The sequence below is a fragment of the Danio aesculapii genome, chromosome 17 (genome assembly GCF_903798145.1).
Source record: "Danio aesculapii chromosome 17, fDanAes4.1, whole genome shotgun sequence".
NCBI classification, from domain to species: Eukaryota; Metazoa; Chordata; class Actinopteri; order Cypriniformes; family Danionidae; genus Danio; species Danio aesculapii.
The window spans coordinates 40,051,119-40,068,093 of NC_079451.1; the positions used below are offsets into that span (position 1 = coordinate 40,051,119).

Below are 16,975 nucleotides of genomic sequence, written 5' to 3' on the forward strand. Positions count from 1 at the left end.
TCCACAGGAGTGAGTACACCCCTCACATTTTTATAAATATTTTATTAAATCTTTGCATGTGACAACACTGAGAAATGACACTTTTATACAATGTATAGTAATGAGTGTGCTGTACAGCTTGTGTAACAATGTACATTACTCCTAAATAAAACACGTCAACCAGCCATTAATGTCTAAACCATTGGCCACAAAAGTGTTGAGTTTCCTGTACACTCACTACTTAACATTACAGAAAAATGTCATGTCTTCAGTTTTGTCAAATGAAAAGATATTTAGACAAATGTGAGGGGTGTGCTCACTTACTGTGTATACAGATATTGTATATTTGTCTGTGTTAAATAATAACAGTTATTCGTTAATATTTTATTTATTTATTTAGTTTTATATAATTAATATGCTTTTTAGCATTATTTTATATTTATTATTATTATTATTAATATTATTATTATTTTTACTCCTGAATGAGACTGTAATCTTAAATTGTGTAAATATTGATCTATAAACATATATCTCATCATTTTATTTATTATATACCTTTTCTTTCAACCAGATTTCTTCTCATGAGAAAAAGGCTCATGATAACTGGGTAAGTTGTGTTTTAAAAACTAGTTAAATTTAGTCAGTATCAGCCATCAGTAGAGTTTTGTGTCAGATATTATCTTTAACTTGAATTGTCTCTGTTCTAGCTTGCTGCAAGGGCAGCTGATCGAGACCTGGCTGATGTCAAGAGAGAAAACGCTCATCTCCGCCAGAGGTGAAATTAACACTTTACTGTCATATTTCATATACAGCTGAAGCAGAACTAATCCATATACGTTTACATTTGCAGGCTGACTGATGCCCAGTTTAGGTTTGATATTCTTGAAAAGGACGTACGAGAGGGCAGACCTTTATTTAGGGGTAGGTGATCTGAATTTTCTTTAACCACTACATGTTACTATATACAGTATTTAAAATGGTTTCAGCTTTTGAGATATGCATTGCTCAATCCCTCAGGTGAAAGATCCCCTTATGGACCCTCTCCTCTTGGCAGACCCTCCTCAGAAACACGGACTTTTCTGTCCCCACCGACACTAATGGACGGACCACCTCGACTCTCACCACAGTTTATAGGTCCAGGCAGAGGTGACACACACACACACACATACAAGTGTCTCTTAGCTAATATGAATAGTGTGGTTTATTCTTTGAATTCATAGTCTTTGATTTAGCATGGTTATCTAGCAGTTTTTTTGTGTTTGTTTGTGTATAGGTGCATGCATCCTGTTTAATTCCCATTAGATTTACTGTAGTTGATGTGTTTGCATTGGAGTGGTTTGATTTCCTACGGTTTGGTTTGCTTCAAGGTTTCAGTGTGACTTAGGACATTTGATGCTGATATTTTAATATTTACACGCACACTGCTGTTTAAAATTCTGGTGTCACAAAAATGCATTTTTTTATGAAAATGATCCTCTAAATTGATGAAAAATTACAGACTTTAAAATGCTACAAAATGTATTTCAAATGAGCGCTGTTCATTTGATACAAAAAAAAAAAAAAGATTTAAAAAATGAACAATGTTTCTTGAGCAGCAAATCAGCTTATTAAAATGAATAAGGTATATATAATGTAATGTATAATTAGAATGAATATAAAATATGTAATGTCATTTAAATTAGGGCTGCGTGATACTAGAAAAATATGTGATATGAGATTGAGGTTGAGTATTGAGATAGCGATTTGCTTACAAAATGACATTTCCCTTGAAAAATTATGTTTTATTTAATGATATTCGAATAAACATAAAATATGTATTTCAGATTTAATTCAGACTAAGTAACTGTAAAGGTGCAAACACTTAGGGCTCTATTTTGACGATCCATGCGCAAAGTCCAAAGCGCAGGGCGCGAATGCATTAAAGGCGTGTCAGAATCCACTTTTGCAATTTTAAGGACAGAAAAATCCACTTTGCGCCGTGGCGCATGGTCTAACAGGGTTGAGCTTATTCTCTTAATGAGTTAAAGGTGTGTTTTGAGAATAAATCAGAGTCTCATCTCCCATTCCCTTTAAGAGCCAGTTGCGCCGCGCCATAGTTCATTTGCTATTTACGTGGCGAACTTTGTAAGTGGAAAAACTGAACACTTCACTAGCCAGAAAACAGTTAAACAGAGCATCTACAGCGCGAGAATGAGAGATGAGCCTCCTCATTACTTACTTTCGCTTTCACTCTCGTGGTAGGGAAACATGTTGTACGCACAGACATCCATTAGCCTATACATAATTAATTTTGTTTGTTAAGCGCAAAGATTTCAAAACTATTTCTAAATTCAGATCTAATTTCCAACAAACGAATAAATGAACAATAATATTGAAGTGTGTTCAAAAAACTGAGTTATATCCAAATACACATGCTGTGCCCCATATGGTCTAAAACCTGACAGGTGGGGCAAATCTAAGCTTGTTTTTGATAAAAAACAGATATACATATGCAGATAATAAATAATACTGCTAATAATGATAAAATTATACAAAATCAAATTGTTAAGGCATGAAAGCATGGATTTTATATTTATGTTAGTAAACAATAATTTTTGTAATATTTTAATCCTTTAATTCTCTTCATTTGTAAAGATATTTGCTTATTGCTGTACATCCTGTGTGTATTAAGCAATGTGTAAGCGAGGCGCACAACTAACGCGCTGCACGCTGAACAATAGACCAGCTTTGATCTTGTCTATTGAACCGTCTATTTAAGTTCCTCAAAATAGCAACACGCCAGCAATGTGCCTCAACACACCTCCTTTTTTAGATCAGATTGCTTATGGGCGCACATATGAGTGCAAATGCATTTGCTATTTAAACAGCGTGGCACAAAACGAAACTAGCAAACAACAATTGCGTAGCGTCTTGACTCCCATAGTATTTGTATGATCGATATAAAAATGTATTTCATATTTACCAAAACAAAATATAAACTGACATTAAAATGCCATCCATCACAGATGCATTGTTATATTTATGTATCAGTACCATCTTAACAGCTGCTCAAGTGACAGTTAGCCTAGTTAGCTTAGTTAATTCATTTTGCCATTGCAGTTTGTTTGCAGAACTATTTGCATACCCAACCGTGGCTAACAAACCCTCACCCATGTTTGTGTGTAGACGGGTCTGTTTATGTTTCATTATTTTGTTCATATTTTGTTGGTTGTCTCCCTTTCCTCCCTTCTCCATTCTTAACTTCCTCAAACGTGTTTATGTGCGTCTCTCTCCACTCCATTCATCTCCCTTCACTCTCACTGTCACATAATCAGCATCCCGTGGTGTGGTAGAGCCCCCTAGTGGTGGGCCAGAATTTGAGCGCAGTGGCCCTCATTCTGATAGTGGCTCGCTGTCTCCATCCTGGGACAGAGAACGCAGGGGCCCTCCTGTCCCTCCAGGTAAAGTGATGATCCTGTAGATCTCAAAGAAATACTGATTGAAGATTTTTACATATCAGCGATCATGTTTCCACCTGGCATTAAAGTTACAAAAGCAACCGATCAGATGCAGTTATAACTAGCTTTGGAGGTGAGCAAAAGTGGATGACCCCAAAGCATTTTAAATCACATTTACGCTTGTATGTTGTCTCATCTACTTCAGGTTGGATTGGGACAAGCGTAACAATTCACAAGGTCATTTACAAGGTTTAAAATGATCAGAGAGGGAGGAAATGGTTGCGTGAAACTAATGAATTTCTTAATTGCTTAATTACTAATTAAGCAATTTAGCTTTTACCAATACTAAAAATAGTGCATGATTAGCATATAAGCGTATGATATTGCTTGTACTTTAGTGTGAGTTTGTGCATGTATAAGACCTCCAAAGTTACAGAGCTCGTGTTTTCCCACAGAAGGAATTTATTCTGTCTAACAGAGAACAGAACGTCTGCACAATATATAGTTTAAGCATCTAAATCACAATGTGTTTAATTTATATATATCACAAAAAAATAAGTAGCGTCCACCTCTACTTGACATTTCATCCATATAATGTTGTCACAAATTTTAACTAAACCACCTTTTGCCTTAATACCAAAGAAGCTTACCCCTTTTAAATATTTTGCTCAAGACGTTTTCAGATTTCTACATTGTCAGAATCTGGCTGGTAATATGCAGACTAAGCCTGCACGATATTGGAAAAAATCGAACGTTCCAGTATTTATATATTGTGATATGAATACAGTTTCACTAAATGAGATGAATAACTATTTGTTAGGAATTTATCATTTTAGATTGATGGGGATGATTTTGTATAGGAGTGCACAAAATATAATAAACAATCTACAAGCTTAGATAAATTCATTCATTCATTCATTCATTCATTCATTTTCCAGCGACCTTTTGGCTGTGAGGCGAACATGCTACCCTGTAGATAAATTCAATAAAGAAAAAGATACAGATTAAACATTTGTTTTATTGTTATCAAACTGTATTTAGGTTTACAGTAGTTGAATAAGCAAGTGAATAATAATGCTGCAAAGTCTTCGTTTTATAAACAACTCCATAAAAACAATCATTATTCATTTTTCAGATGGTACAATTTCTTAGGCCTGAATGCAGTTAAAACCCTCATACAGTCACAGGCCTCAAAAAACACTTGCGACATGATAAATTATAATCCAGACTCCACATTGTGTATGCTCTCGATGTGACTTGTGAATGATCACATTGCGATATCAATGCTGAAACCATATATTGTGCAGCCCAATGCAGACCATATGTCTGTGCAGACCCAATGCAGACTAAAGTGGCATTGGGCCGGTTAAAAGAACTAAAACAAAGACCACCAGAAGATGCATACCTATTTTCGTCCAGAAAACAATATTTTTTCTAAAGTTTTAAAGACATGTCTGAAGTAAAGTTACATTTTTGCTATCAGAATAGTAAGCTTTTGTTTGGCACTCATATTCAAAGACATTGGAAAAAGTAGCGAACGCTGAAATACATGCAGTCAATTTGGATATAATGGCCATTTAAGGAAGAAATACTCATAACGCTTTTATGTTTCGTAATTTTAATAAAAATGTCAGTGTTAGAGTTAAATATACACACACCTAGGAAATGTCAGGGTATGATTATTGAATTGCAAAATTTAAAAACCGTCAAAATGACAGCCTCTGTAGTTCTAGTTTTAAGATGACAGTTTATGACCACATTTGAGGAGTTTAGCCAATCACAACACACTGGGTCAATCTGCTGGCCAATCAGAGCACTCTGAGCATTCAGAAGGTGGGTCTTTGTAGAAACCGTAACTCGTTATTAGCCATATTTTAGGATGTATGTTTTTTTAAAACAAAGCATATTAAACAATTCTAGTAAACAAATGATATATTAAATTATATGACAAAAACAGTAAATCTTACAAAACAAGTGGAATATGTTGCCAGAGAAGCTTATATGTTCAATTTAGTATCAGTTAGTTATTAATCTATGAATGCCAAATCTTGTGTGTTTAGTTTATCCAGCAGTGTGTAAAAGAGGCTCATATAAAGGTGTTTCTGTTGCTGGCGCTCAGACTCAATTATTCAGAAGCGCTGATTCAGCCACACAGCTCATTGAAGAGTCACAGAACTGGGTCTTCTTTGTTCTAGATGTTTCTGCATTTTTGGTCAGTGAGTCAGGCTTTGTCCCACTGCCCCCTACTGCTCCTCACAACTGGGCCGAAAAATGACGGTTCAGCCAATTTGGACGAAATATTCAGGGCAATAAATGCTCTTGGTCATACAGCAGTGGTTGTTTTACATGTGTGTGTGTAATGCATCATTCCCATGACATGCTCCCTGTTCCTGCATTTTAAGTTTTAGTTTTGTTCTTATTTTTAATGTACGTTGTGATTGAACAGTTTGGTTTTCAGTTAGTAATGGTATGATAATGCATTGTACACATAAAAAAATGTTTGAAAGACTCTTGATATTGATTAAAACAATATATTTTTTTATTAGACTAAATAAATGTATATATAAAGGATATAAATGCTATATACAGTTGAAGGCAAAATTATTAGCTCTCCTGTGGAAATGTTTTGTTCTTTTTAAAATATTTCACAATTAATGTTAACAGAGCAGTGACATTTTCTTAGCATTTCCTATTATTATTATTAATAATAATAATATTCCTATTTTAATTAAGAAATATTTTTAGGTAACCTGATTAATTTAGTTTAGACTTTAAATTACACTTCAAACTAATTACTAGTCTAGTATTTTACAAAATAGCAAGTAAGCATCTGCAAACAAAAGAAATGAGTAATTTAAATGACTATGATTAAGAATGTGTTCAATTAAATCTTCATTAATCAGCACTTTGAAAGGATTAAATTTAATTTTAGGATTAAAAAGAGCAAAAAAATTTGCATTCAGCTCTATATTATATAAATTAAAATGATTAAATATTTGTTGTTTTGTTCATATAAGAGTTTAGTCTATTATTATAAATATCAATGTAATTATTTTTATATACAGTTAATGTCAGAATTATTAGCCCCCCTTTGAATTTTTTTTTCTAATTTAAATATTTTCCAAATGATTTTTAACAGGAAAAAAAAAATAAACAGGGGGGCTAATAATTCAGGGGGGCTAATAATTCTGACTTCAACTTTATAATCAAATATTCTTTATGATATATAAACCTTTTATACATGTTTAAATGTTTGTTTTATGTTTCTGGAAGGTCACCCTCTCCCAGATCCGGGTTTGCCATATAGGAGGCCTCCTCCAGGTCCGTATCCCATGGGTCCTTTGCCTCCTAGACCTCCACTTCATCCTGAGCAGTACTTTGGGGATAAATCAGGTTAGTCTTTCCATGTGGTCTACTCTACAATGTTTGATTTCTCCTCTGCTTCTCTTAAAATCTAAATTAAAGTTGACTTGTGTGTGTGTTTAATAACCACTACTAGTCAGTACAGTGTTGATCTAAAGTCCTCCATATTTATTAGTTGTAACGATGCAAGGAGGAACCACAAAAAGTTGGGATGCTAAAACTTGCCTACGACAAGCCAAGATGGGGAAATGCATTGCACATACAGTCAGCATACAGACAACTTGAACATTCAAAACTTGGTCTAAAAGATTCTGGTTCATATTAATGTTTCAAACTGCCACAGCGGCACATACAGTTGGTCAGAATTATTAGCCCCCCTTTGAATTTATTATTTTTTTAAAATATTTCCCAAGTGATGTTTAAGAGCAAGGACATTTTCACAGTATGTCTGAGAATATTTTTTCTTCTGGAGAAAGTCTTACTTGTTTTATTTTGTTTATAATAAAAGCAATTTTAAGCCCCATTTTATGGTCAAAATTATTAGCCCCTGTAAGCTATATTTGTTTTCAATAGTCTACAGAGCAAACCATCATTATACAATAACTTGCCTAATTACCCTAACCTGCCTAGTTAACCTAATTAACCAAGTTAAGCCTTTAAATGTCACTTTAAGCTGTATAGAAGCGTCTTGAAAAATATCTAGTCAAATATTATTTACTGTCATCATGACAAAGATAAAATAATTCATTTATTAGAAATGAGTTAATAAAACTATTATGTTTAGAAATGTGTTGAAAAAAATCTTCTCTCCGTTAAACAGTAATTGGGGAAAAAAATAAACAGGGGCTATTAATTCTGACTTCAACTGTTTTTGATCTGTTCTGGTCCAGAGACATCTGTGCAGACCACAAAATATATTATTGTTGTAAATCAGAGCAGAATAACTGAAAGAAACTCAACGCTGAGCTGGTTTTATGATATATCGAAGGCAAAAATCATATTTATTGTTTGTAAAGTCAGTGTGAACTGGAAGTTGCTGAGACTTTTATTTTATACTTTTTATTTCAGTATGTTCATGTACTTCCAGCTGAAATTAAATATTGAGTAGGGGGGGGGGGCTTTCTTTTTGCACATAAGCTGTGTCTCTTTTCAGAGGCTGCATCCTCCCAAGGATGCATTTGAAGTGTGCTGCGTCATTGCGCCGCGACGAAGGCTGTCTCATTTCAAACGCAGCCTCAAAATGCGTCCTTCGTTTCCCAGTTAATGAAGGACACAACCAGTGGATCCTTCGCAGCCTCGAACGTCCCAAGATTCATTGCACGCTGACAACGGCAGGACGCTTTTAAAAGAAAACTCCGGTTTAAATGTATGAATTAGGCTAATTTTACTTGGATATCTAAACACGTGTTAAAAAAAACAAAAAGAGTATGACATGTCTTACGAAAGAGTGATTTTATAGTTTACGTTAATATGTGTAGATGTATGGAGCAAAGGAAATATATTTCCAGCTTTTATATACCTTGTTTTGCCCTCAGATCACTTAAAATAAGTTGTAATCTTTGAAGAAAAGTCATTACAAATTTGATCAGTGCTTATTAACAGCAGCTGTTACGGTTGCCAGGTGACGAGATCCGTCCTCTGTAGGCTAGATCGTCTCATTTTGAAACGCTTGGTTCGACCTTTGTGGACTTCGAAGGACTCGCCTCTGAAGTCGATGCAGCCTCTGAAATGAGACACACCTAGAGTAATCTAACAGTATGGGGCGTGGCTAAGAACATTGTGGCTGTTATGTCAAACTGACGTCAGCAGAGGACTACCAATCCAAACACAGAAGCTAATGATCAGACTTTGATTGAAGATTACCAAAACACATTTATTTCAGTAAATTCACCTAAAGTTGCCTACAAGAATAAGAATGTGCCCCAGCAAAATAAACATTATAAATTTTGATTTCATACAGACTTTAATGTCATATTTGAAATGTTTTTTTTTGTATTGTCTCTTATTGACGTACTGATGTCATCATTGTTATTATTATGTTATATGTTATTATCTGTATTGATCTTGCTATGAAGTACATTGCTGGTGTGGCAATATGTATGTAGCTTGTGGAATAGCATTACCAAGACATACAAGCAGGGCTCTTTCTAGCAATCCTCCGGTATTAATTTAAAACACAAAATCTGCTTTCTGCTTCTTCTTTTTTCAGATTCATCATTTCTAAGGAACAGCTCATCGATCAGTGAACATGAGGGCAGAGATGTGAGTTCACCTCTGATTTATTTAAAGGATTAGTTCACCCAAAAATTTTAATTCTGTTATTAATGAATCATCTTCATGTCATTATAATTTCATGAGACCTTCGTTCATCTTCAGAACACAAATGAAGATATTTTAAATGTAATCCTAGAGCTCTCTCATCCTCCATAGACAGCAACAGTCCAGAAAAGGAAGCAAAAACATTGTCAAATGTGACTTTGGTGGTTCAACTGTAATCATACAAAGCTTTGAGAACACTTTTGTGCACCAAAGAAACTGTAAAAATTACTTATTTCTCTCTATAGATAGAAAGAGAGCTCTCGGATTTCATCTAAAATATCTTAATTTATGTTCTGAAGATGAATGAAGGTCTCAGAGGATTGGATTTACGTTCGGATAAGTAATTAACAACAGAATTTTCTTTTTGGGGTGAACTAACCCGTTAGAAAATTGTCTCTACATGTGTTGTTTGTACATCCGCCTGTATCAGTTAATTTCAGTTTGCTTTATTTGGCATGACTGTAAATAATACACTATTGCCAAAGCTTGAAATATGTGGACAGATATATAGCAATAAAAAGATCAAAATAAAAGAATAGAAACTAAATATCTTAACAATTTCAACTTAAATAAACATTGTAACAAATGAGAGTGTGAACATTTCAAACCACTGTGTAAAGCTCAGAAACACACACAGGCTAGGGGTCGCTGTGATAGACAATGGGAAAACATACAGTAATGCACACATACACATAATATACTGGAGTTTATTGACTGTCTCTCAGGCTGTATCCATGTAATATTGACCATAAAAGGTTTTTTTTTAATGTAAAACTGCTTTTAGCCGAAATAAAACAAATAAGACTTTCTTCAGAAGAAAAAATACTATAGGAAATACTGTGAAAAATTCCTTGCTCTGTTAAACATCATTTGGGAAATATTTGAAAAATAGAATTCACAGGAGGGCGAAAGATTTTGAATTATTAACCCCCCTTTGAATTGTTTTTTCTTTTTTAAATATTTACCAAATGATGTTTAACAGAGCAAAGAAATTTTCACAGTATGTCTGATAATATTTTTTCTTTTTGAGAAAGTCTTATTTGTTTTATTTCGGCTGGAATAAAAGCAGTTTTAAATTTTTTTATGAACCATTTTAAGGACAAAATTATTAGCCACTTAAAGCTATATTTTTTTCGATAGTCTACAGAACAAACCATCATTATACAGTAACTTGCCTAATTACCCTAACCTGCCTAGTTAACCTAATTAACCTAATTAAGTCTTTAAATGTCACTTTAAGCTGTATAGAAGTGTCTTGAAAAATATCTAGTCAAATTTTATTCACTGTCATCATGGCACAGATAAAATAAATCAGTTATAAGAAATGAGTTATTAAAACTATTATGTTTAGAAATGGTATTGAAAAAAAAAATCTTCTCTCTGTTAAACAGAAATTGGGGGAAAAAATAAACAGGGGGGCTAATAATTCTGACTTCAACTGTATGTGTGTGTTGTACAGGTCCCTGGTGATATGAGGCTGCCGCCTGATCCAGATTCTCGAATGGGACCTCTTCCTCCTCCCGGGCCTCCATTAATGTCAATGCCTCCGTCGATGGACCCAAGGGATCCACATTTTCCACACAGGGGCCCTTTTGGACCTCCGGATTTCTTTCCTCCTCGTGGGCCTCCTGTTCTCCCTATGGGCAGTAAGTGAACTTCTTCCTCCACTTATGTTGATTCAGTTGTTTAATGATGCAAATATCAAGTGAAAGTGCATTGAAAGCAAATTACAAACTTCTGTCATGAAACATTTTAGTAAATCAATCACTACCTATTATACTTAGCAAGGAAAGATATAAATATTTAAAAAAGATAATATTATTGGCTATAATTATACTTTAAGTTGTTATTATTATTTCTCATATAATTATGAATCAGGCGTCACGGAGGCGCAGTGGGTAGCGCAATCGCCTCACAGCAAGAAGGTCGCTGGATTGAGCCCCAACTGGGTCATTTGGCATTTCTGTGTGGAGTTTGCATGTTCTTCCAGGTTGTGCCTGGAAGCTGCGTAAAACATATGCTGGATAAGTTGGCGGTTGATTTCGCTGTGGTGATCCCTGATTAATAAAAGGACTAAGCCAAAAAGAAAATCAATGAATGAATTATGAATCATTTATTATCATTACACTTCTGTTTATTATTACATATTTTAGTTGTAGGTGTTCACTACTTGGGTTTTTATATTAAGTATCTTTAAATTGACATATTTATATATAACTTTAAGTGTTATTTATTTGTAAGAAATTGAGGTAGTATCATTAAACAGTTGAAGCTTGTGATATGTACTGATATTAAATTTGTGATATTGACTTGATATACAGTAATTTGGTACTTATTGCAGTAATATTGCAATAATATCAATAACAATAAAACTTATGGAACTACTGAGAGGGAAAAAAGGTTCTCTATCATTAGTCCCGTTTATATACAGTGCTCAGCATAACTGAGAACACTGCATATTAAAAATAAAAATTTGTATCCATTTCTCAGTGAATATAGTCAATGTATTTTGGTGCATTTAAACAAAACAGATTTAATAAACAGATATATTTATTAAAATAATATTTTAGTCACCAAATATATTTAGAAATTGAAAGATAATACAATTAAATTCAAGCAAAATATTGCAACCAACAAAATTTCAACTAAATGTTTCAATTTTTTGCTTCTCTTGATTTTTCCTCTTTTTTAAAATTTGTATTTAATATTTTGCTATAACATATAAATTTGGGTGTTTAAATTGGTTACATTTTTAAACAACTGCTTTCTTGTTGTATGTAGTTTCAAGTAAAATTATTTCTCATTATTGCTTTTATTACTATTACCATTAATAATAATAATTCATATTAGAGTGATTTCTGAAGGATTCGTGTGACTCGTGTGGAGTAATGAAGCTGAGAATTCATCATTAAAATCCCTGCAATAAATTATTAAATTAAATTATCAGATATTATTTATTATTAAATATAATGAATAATTTGTTGTTATTTTTATTATTATCATTATTAGTATTTTAAGATAGGTCTTGGCTATTTAAAGATTTCTAATAATACATTCTTTCCTTATAGATTATATTTAAAGTATATTTCTATTTATAGGAATTTCAGGTAGTCTTATTATTATTTTACACTGTCCATGTATGAATTGAATTGTTGTACAGAATTTTGTCTGATTAATCTACGTGGTTTCCTGTTTCATTTATTATTATTTTGAAGATTTATGGAAAATAGAAATGGCATCATTTCAGAGTCTCATTTATTATGTTTAGTTAAAATTTATAAACCATTATTACTTTTTAATTGTATTGTAATTATTATTATCACAAGAGTAAGGTACTTTAAGTAGTAAGGATTGTTTTATTATTACATGTATTAAAGGGGACCTGTTATTCAAAAATCACTTTTATAAGGGGTTTAAACACATTTGTGTGGCAACAGTGTGTGAATATAACCAGCATCTAAAGGGAAACCTGAAATGTTAATCCAAAAACAAACAAAAAGCGCTTAGGGGTAGCACAAATATTTGGTCGGTGCTCTTTGGGTAAGGGATTCACTAAAAAAACAACAAAAATCAGTCCAAGGCACTCGAAAAATGAGGAAAATTTAAAAATCCTTTATTCACCAATGGAACTCCTTGCCGAAACATGTATGTTTTTTTTAAGGTTTAGCCATGTGAATAAAGGATTTTTAAATTTTCCTCATTTTTCGAGTGCCTTGGACTGATTTTTATTGTTGTAAAAATGAAATAATTAGATTTTTTATAATCATTTTCCTTTCGTACATGGCATCGCAGAGGGAAAGCCCACCCATTAGTGACGATATCTCTGTCATTAGCATAAACAGCCCTGAGTGAGAAGCAGCCGTCTGCCATTAGAGTTTTCACACTATATTTGCTTTTTAAAAAAGGCTGGGAGCACAATCGCACTTGAATTTAAAGCTATTTGGATCAAAGGGTCAGTTTCAAAGAGGCATAAAAATTTATTTGTGTGGTATTTTGAGCTGAAACTTACATATTCTAGTGACATCAGAGACTTTACATCTTGTAAAAAGGGCGTAATAAGACCCCTTTAACTTTTACAACACATATTACAATAATAAAATAATCTAGCTAATTAACTTGCACAGACTGATAACGATACGATCATGTGTGTCCTCCAGTGCGCGGGCCGCTTCCTCCAGGAATGTTTCCCCGAGCTCCAGTGCCGTTCCCTCAACACATGGGCTTCCTGCCACCCAGAGCCCCATCCGACAGCTTCACCCACGGACCTCCACCCAGACCCTCTCCACCCGGCAGCGAACAGCCACCAGACCAGCCACCGGCTCCTCACGACACCATCTGAACACGACTTCCTGCAGACTGCAAACCACTTCCTGTTGACATGCTCAGGGCTGCTTCATGAAGCCACAGCAGTCTCGTGATTACACTCTGGGCTCTCACCTAAAGGGATAGTTCACTCAGAAATGAGCGTTCTGTCATTTACCCACCATTCAATTGTTCCTGATTGAGTTTCTTTTCACAGGAGATATTTTGAAGAATGTTCTGGTAGCCATTGACTAGATTAGTAGTGTTTTTTTTTCCTATTATGGGTGTCAGTGTAGACCAGTTTTCAACATATCCTATTAAAATATCGTAAGAGGAAATAAGGTTGGAGTAAATTGTCATTTTTGGGTGAACTGTCCCTTTAAGAGTGTAAGCATGGTGAGTAAATGGAGGAAGCTGACGTCTGTTTTTCAGGAACAGCAGAAGTGTGCAGCCTTTTGTTATTTTAATAAACCTGTAGTTAACTTATAAAGTCAACAAGACTGCTAGATGCTCAGGTTTGTGATGTTATTATGCTTTTTTTTTAGTTGATGAAAGGTCCTCATGTTTGTCAAATCGTGTATATATAGGATGTCTAAGAAGTATATATTGTGAATAGGATGTCATTGAAACAAGACTCTTGCTAACTAATAAATCCAACAACTGAGAACACAGAGAACCGTCCATGTAGCGTATATATATTTATAGTTTCTCAAATAACAGCTCATGCCTTAATATGTGGTCTGATGAAATTATGTACGTTAATAATAAAGCCGCAACTGAAAATGGAACTGGATTACATTTTTGTTTGTTTGTTTGTTTGTTTTTTAAAGATTTATTTTTGCCTTTATTTGACAAGACAGTAGGTTGACAGGAAGGCCCAATCCCGTTTCTATTTTTCTACCCCTACCCCTTCCCCTTGGCCCTTAAAACCAGGTGTTAAGGGGAAGGGCTTCAAAATTTACCCCTAAGAAATGGGATGGCACTACAGCACCTGCACAGGTCATCACATATCATTGTGAGATCTTTCTTCATATGAGATCAGACGATCGCGACTGCTTTTTGGTATTTATCTTCAGGACATCACTGAAGGCATATATTATGTTATCATGACGATATAATGTGGCAATAAGATCGTAACTATACTGTGCATTTACACCATAGTGGCCATATTCATCTATGTAAACACACCAAAAACAACATTAACATTATACCACACACTATAAAAAGCTCATTCCCAGCCACTAGACTTTTCTGACAGGGTATTCTAGTGTCTGAATGTTGTGGGACTGCTGTACAGGAGTTATTATGGATTATAGATAGAGAAATTTTTCGTTTTTTATTTTAGCATTTTTTTAAAGCATGGAGGTAAAACACGAACATGGTTTTGAATATATTAAATAAATATATTAATATATGTTTGTTTGTTGTAAAAATTTCATAATATTGACAAAGAAATACTAATTTGTGCATCTCCCGACCTCCGGGTGCAGCTATCCTGCCGTTGTGGCTGGTGTATTTTGGGAAATTTTCTTACCCTATGCTTTCGAGTGTGGTTCTAAAAAATCTCTGTTCGAAGGAGTAGTGTCTGTCTGTGGACTGTAAGACAGGAGCGTAACATGAAGGTGCCTTAGGGGTCGTAACTTGACGTTATGGGGCCATGTTAACCTTTCCTAAACCTAAACCCAACCATCAGTTATTAACGTCTACACTTTCCCTAAACCTAAACCCAACCATCACAGTTATTAACGTCGACACTTTCCCTAAACCTAAACCCAACCATCACAGTTAATAACATCGACACTTTCCCTGAACCTAAACCCAACCATCACAGTTATTAACGTCGACACTTTCCCTAAACCAAAACCCAACCATCACAGTTATTAACGTCGACACTTTCCCTAAATCTAAACCCAACCATCACAGTTATTAAAGGGCACATATGGTAAAAAATCTACTTTTCAAGCTGTTTGGACAGACATATGTGTAGGTAGTGTATAGACCTTCATATTGTGTATAGATCGTCATATTATTTAACAACATAAAAACGGTGGACCAATTGGAGCAGTTTTGAGAACGACCACAACTTGATGTAGGAGTGCGGTCCCCCCACTCACCGAATTGATTGACAGCTGTATATTAACATGTCTCCGTAATAATGCGTATAATCATAACAACAAAATCGGGTCAGTTCAAGCAAAGATAAGACTGAAAGTATGTACTGGATTCTGATATTTTTCTACAGTAGTAGTTATATACACTTGGGACAAAAATAAATATCATTTTTAACTATATATATATATATATATATATATATATATATATATATATATATATATATATATATATATATATATATATATATATATTATTATTATTATTATTAAAACTTACAAAATCTCTGCAAAATAAAAGTACTAAGAGTGTCACCTGGTGGTTCAAAGAAAATGTATAATTTATTGAATTTTTTTAGACACAAACGCGTAGGATCGCTTTAGTACAATTTGTATATTATAATAGACATGCACAATGTGCGACTTTTTTTAAAAGGAGTAATATATTTATGCAGTCATGAACATGCTAATCTGACGGTGAATTGATGCTTTGCAAAAGTTGCAGACACCTTTACCAATATCCAAATGCTTTTGTGATGCAAAATTAATTTAAACATCAGTTAATCTTTACACCGATTAAGGAACCGGCCACTATTATACTACTATGGTTATTATAATAAAGAAAATCCGCTCTAACTGTAAAACTAAATAAATTGCTAAATACTTATGACACATGAAAGTGTAAAGTATGCAGCCCACAATAAATGTGGAACATCTCATATATAACAAACCGTTTACTATTAAATTTATATAATTTTGCTCTCACGGATAATTGAATATTAATCAGAGGATGTCATTACGCTGCTCTGCCGTCAGCCAGTCGTTCCATTGCTGATCATGATTTCGAAGATCGATCGTTCAGTCCTTCATAACACACGCAGCGATCTCAGATCAGTTCATCCAGACGACATTTTAATCTGATTCGCGAACTTGTTTGAAGAACCAAATTAGCCAGAGATCAGTTATCAAGATTAAAAGATTGTCAAATTATCTTAGATCATTTAAGCGAGGTACGAATAACAGATCCCAATTGCCACAATCATGTAAAAACAATAAAGGATATTTAAATTTATGATTAAAAAAAAAGATTATTCATTAAAGATAGTCTAGAGCAAATCCCATTAATTTCTATGGTCTCCGCAAATAGTAACTATATAGTACAGCTCTGGATAATATCGTAACAGAGGCTGGCTAGTGAAGTGCTGTGCAGGTAAACCTCACACCTCTGACCTCTAATATTAAAATATTAAAGGTGATCTGGCGACAGACACTATGGTCTTTAGTCTCATTGTTAGAGCAACTGACTCCCACTCAAAAGAGTCGGCGGTTTGATTTCAGCTCGGAGTAGGTTGGGTGGTGTAGGACCAGCGGGGTTATATATGGAGCTAGATTTGTATAAAGACATTTCAATATTGGGCACATTTGCTGTTTCATTGCATCAGTAGATTAATTGTGGTTAAAATA

At 34.1% G+C, this 16,975-nt stretch overlaps 1 protein-coding gene across 5 annotated transcripts in view; it reads left to right on the forward strand.

The window, feature by feature from the left end:
* The window catches only part of ctage5 (CTAGE family, member 5), a 41,662-nt gene extending 27,474 nt beyond the window's left edge, over positions 1-14,188 (forward strand). For 4 of the 5 annotated variants that reach the window (XM_056476649.1, XM_056476651.1, XM_056476652.1 and 1 more), the window contains exons 21-29: positions 551-586; positions 687-754; positions 830-900; positions 997-1,125; positions 3,294-3,419; positions 6,690-6,809; positions 8,989-9,041; positions 10,558-10,744; positions 13,256-14,188. In XM_056476649.1, coding sequence (XP_056332624.1) covers positions 551-586; positions 687-754; positions 830-900; positions 997-1,125; positions 3,294-3,419; positions 6,690-6,809; positions 8,989-9,041; positions 10,558-10,744; positions 13,256-13,437 — 972 coding nt within the window. In that variant the 3' untranslated portion in view covers positions 13,438-14,188. The remainder of the gene's footprint in view (positions 1-550; positions 587-686; positions 755-829; positions 901-996; positions 1,126-3,293; positions 3,420-6,689; positions 6,810-8,988; positions 9,042-10,557; positions 10,745-13,255) is intronic. The other variant, XM_056476650.1, reaches the window with a different exon arrangement.
* The last annotated feature ends 2,787 nt before the right edge of the window (positions 14,189-16,975 follow it).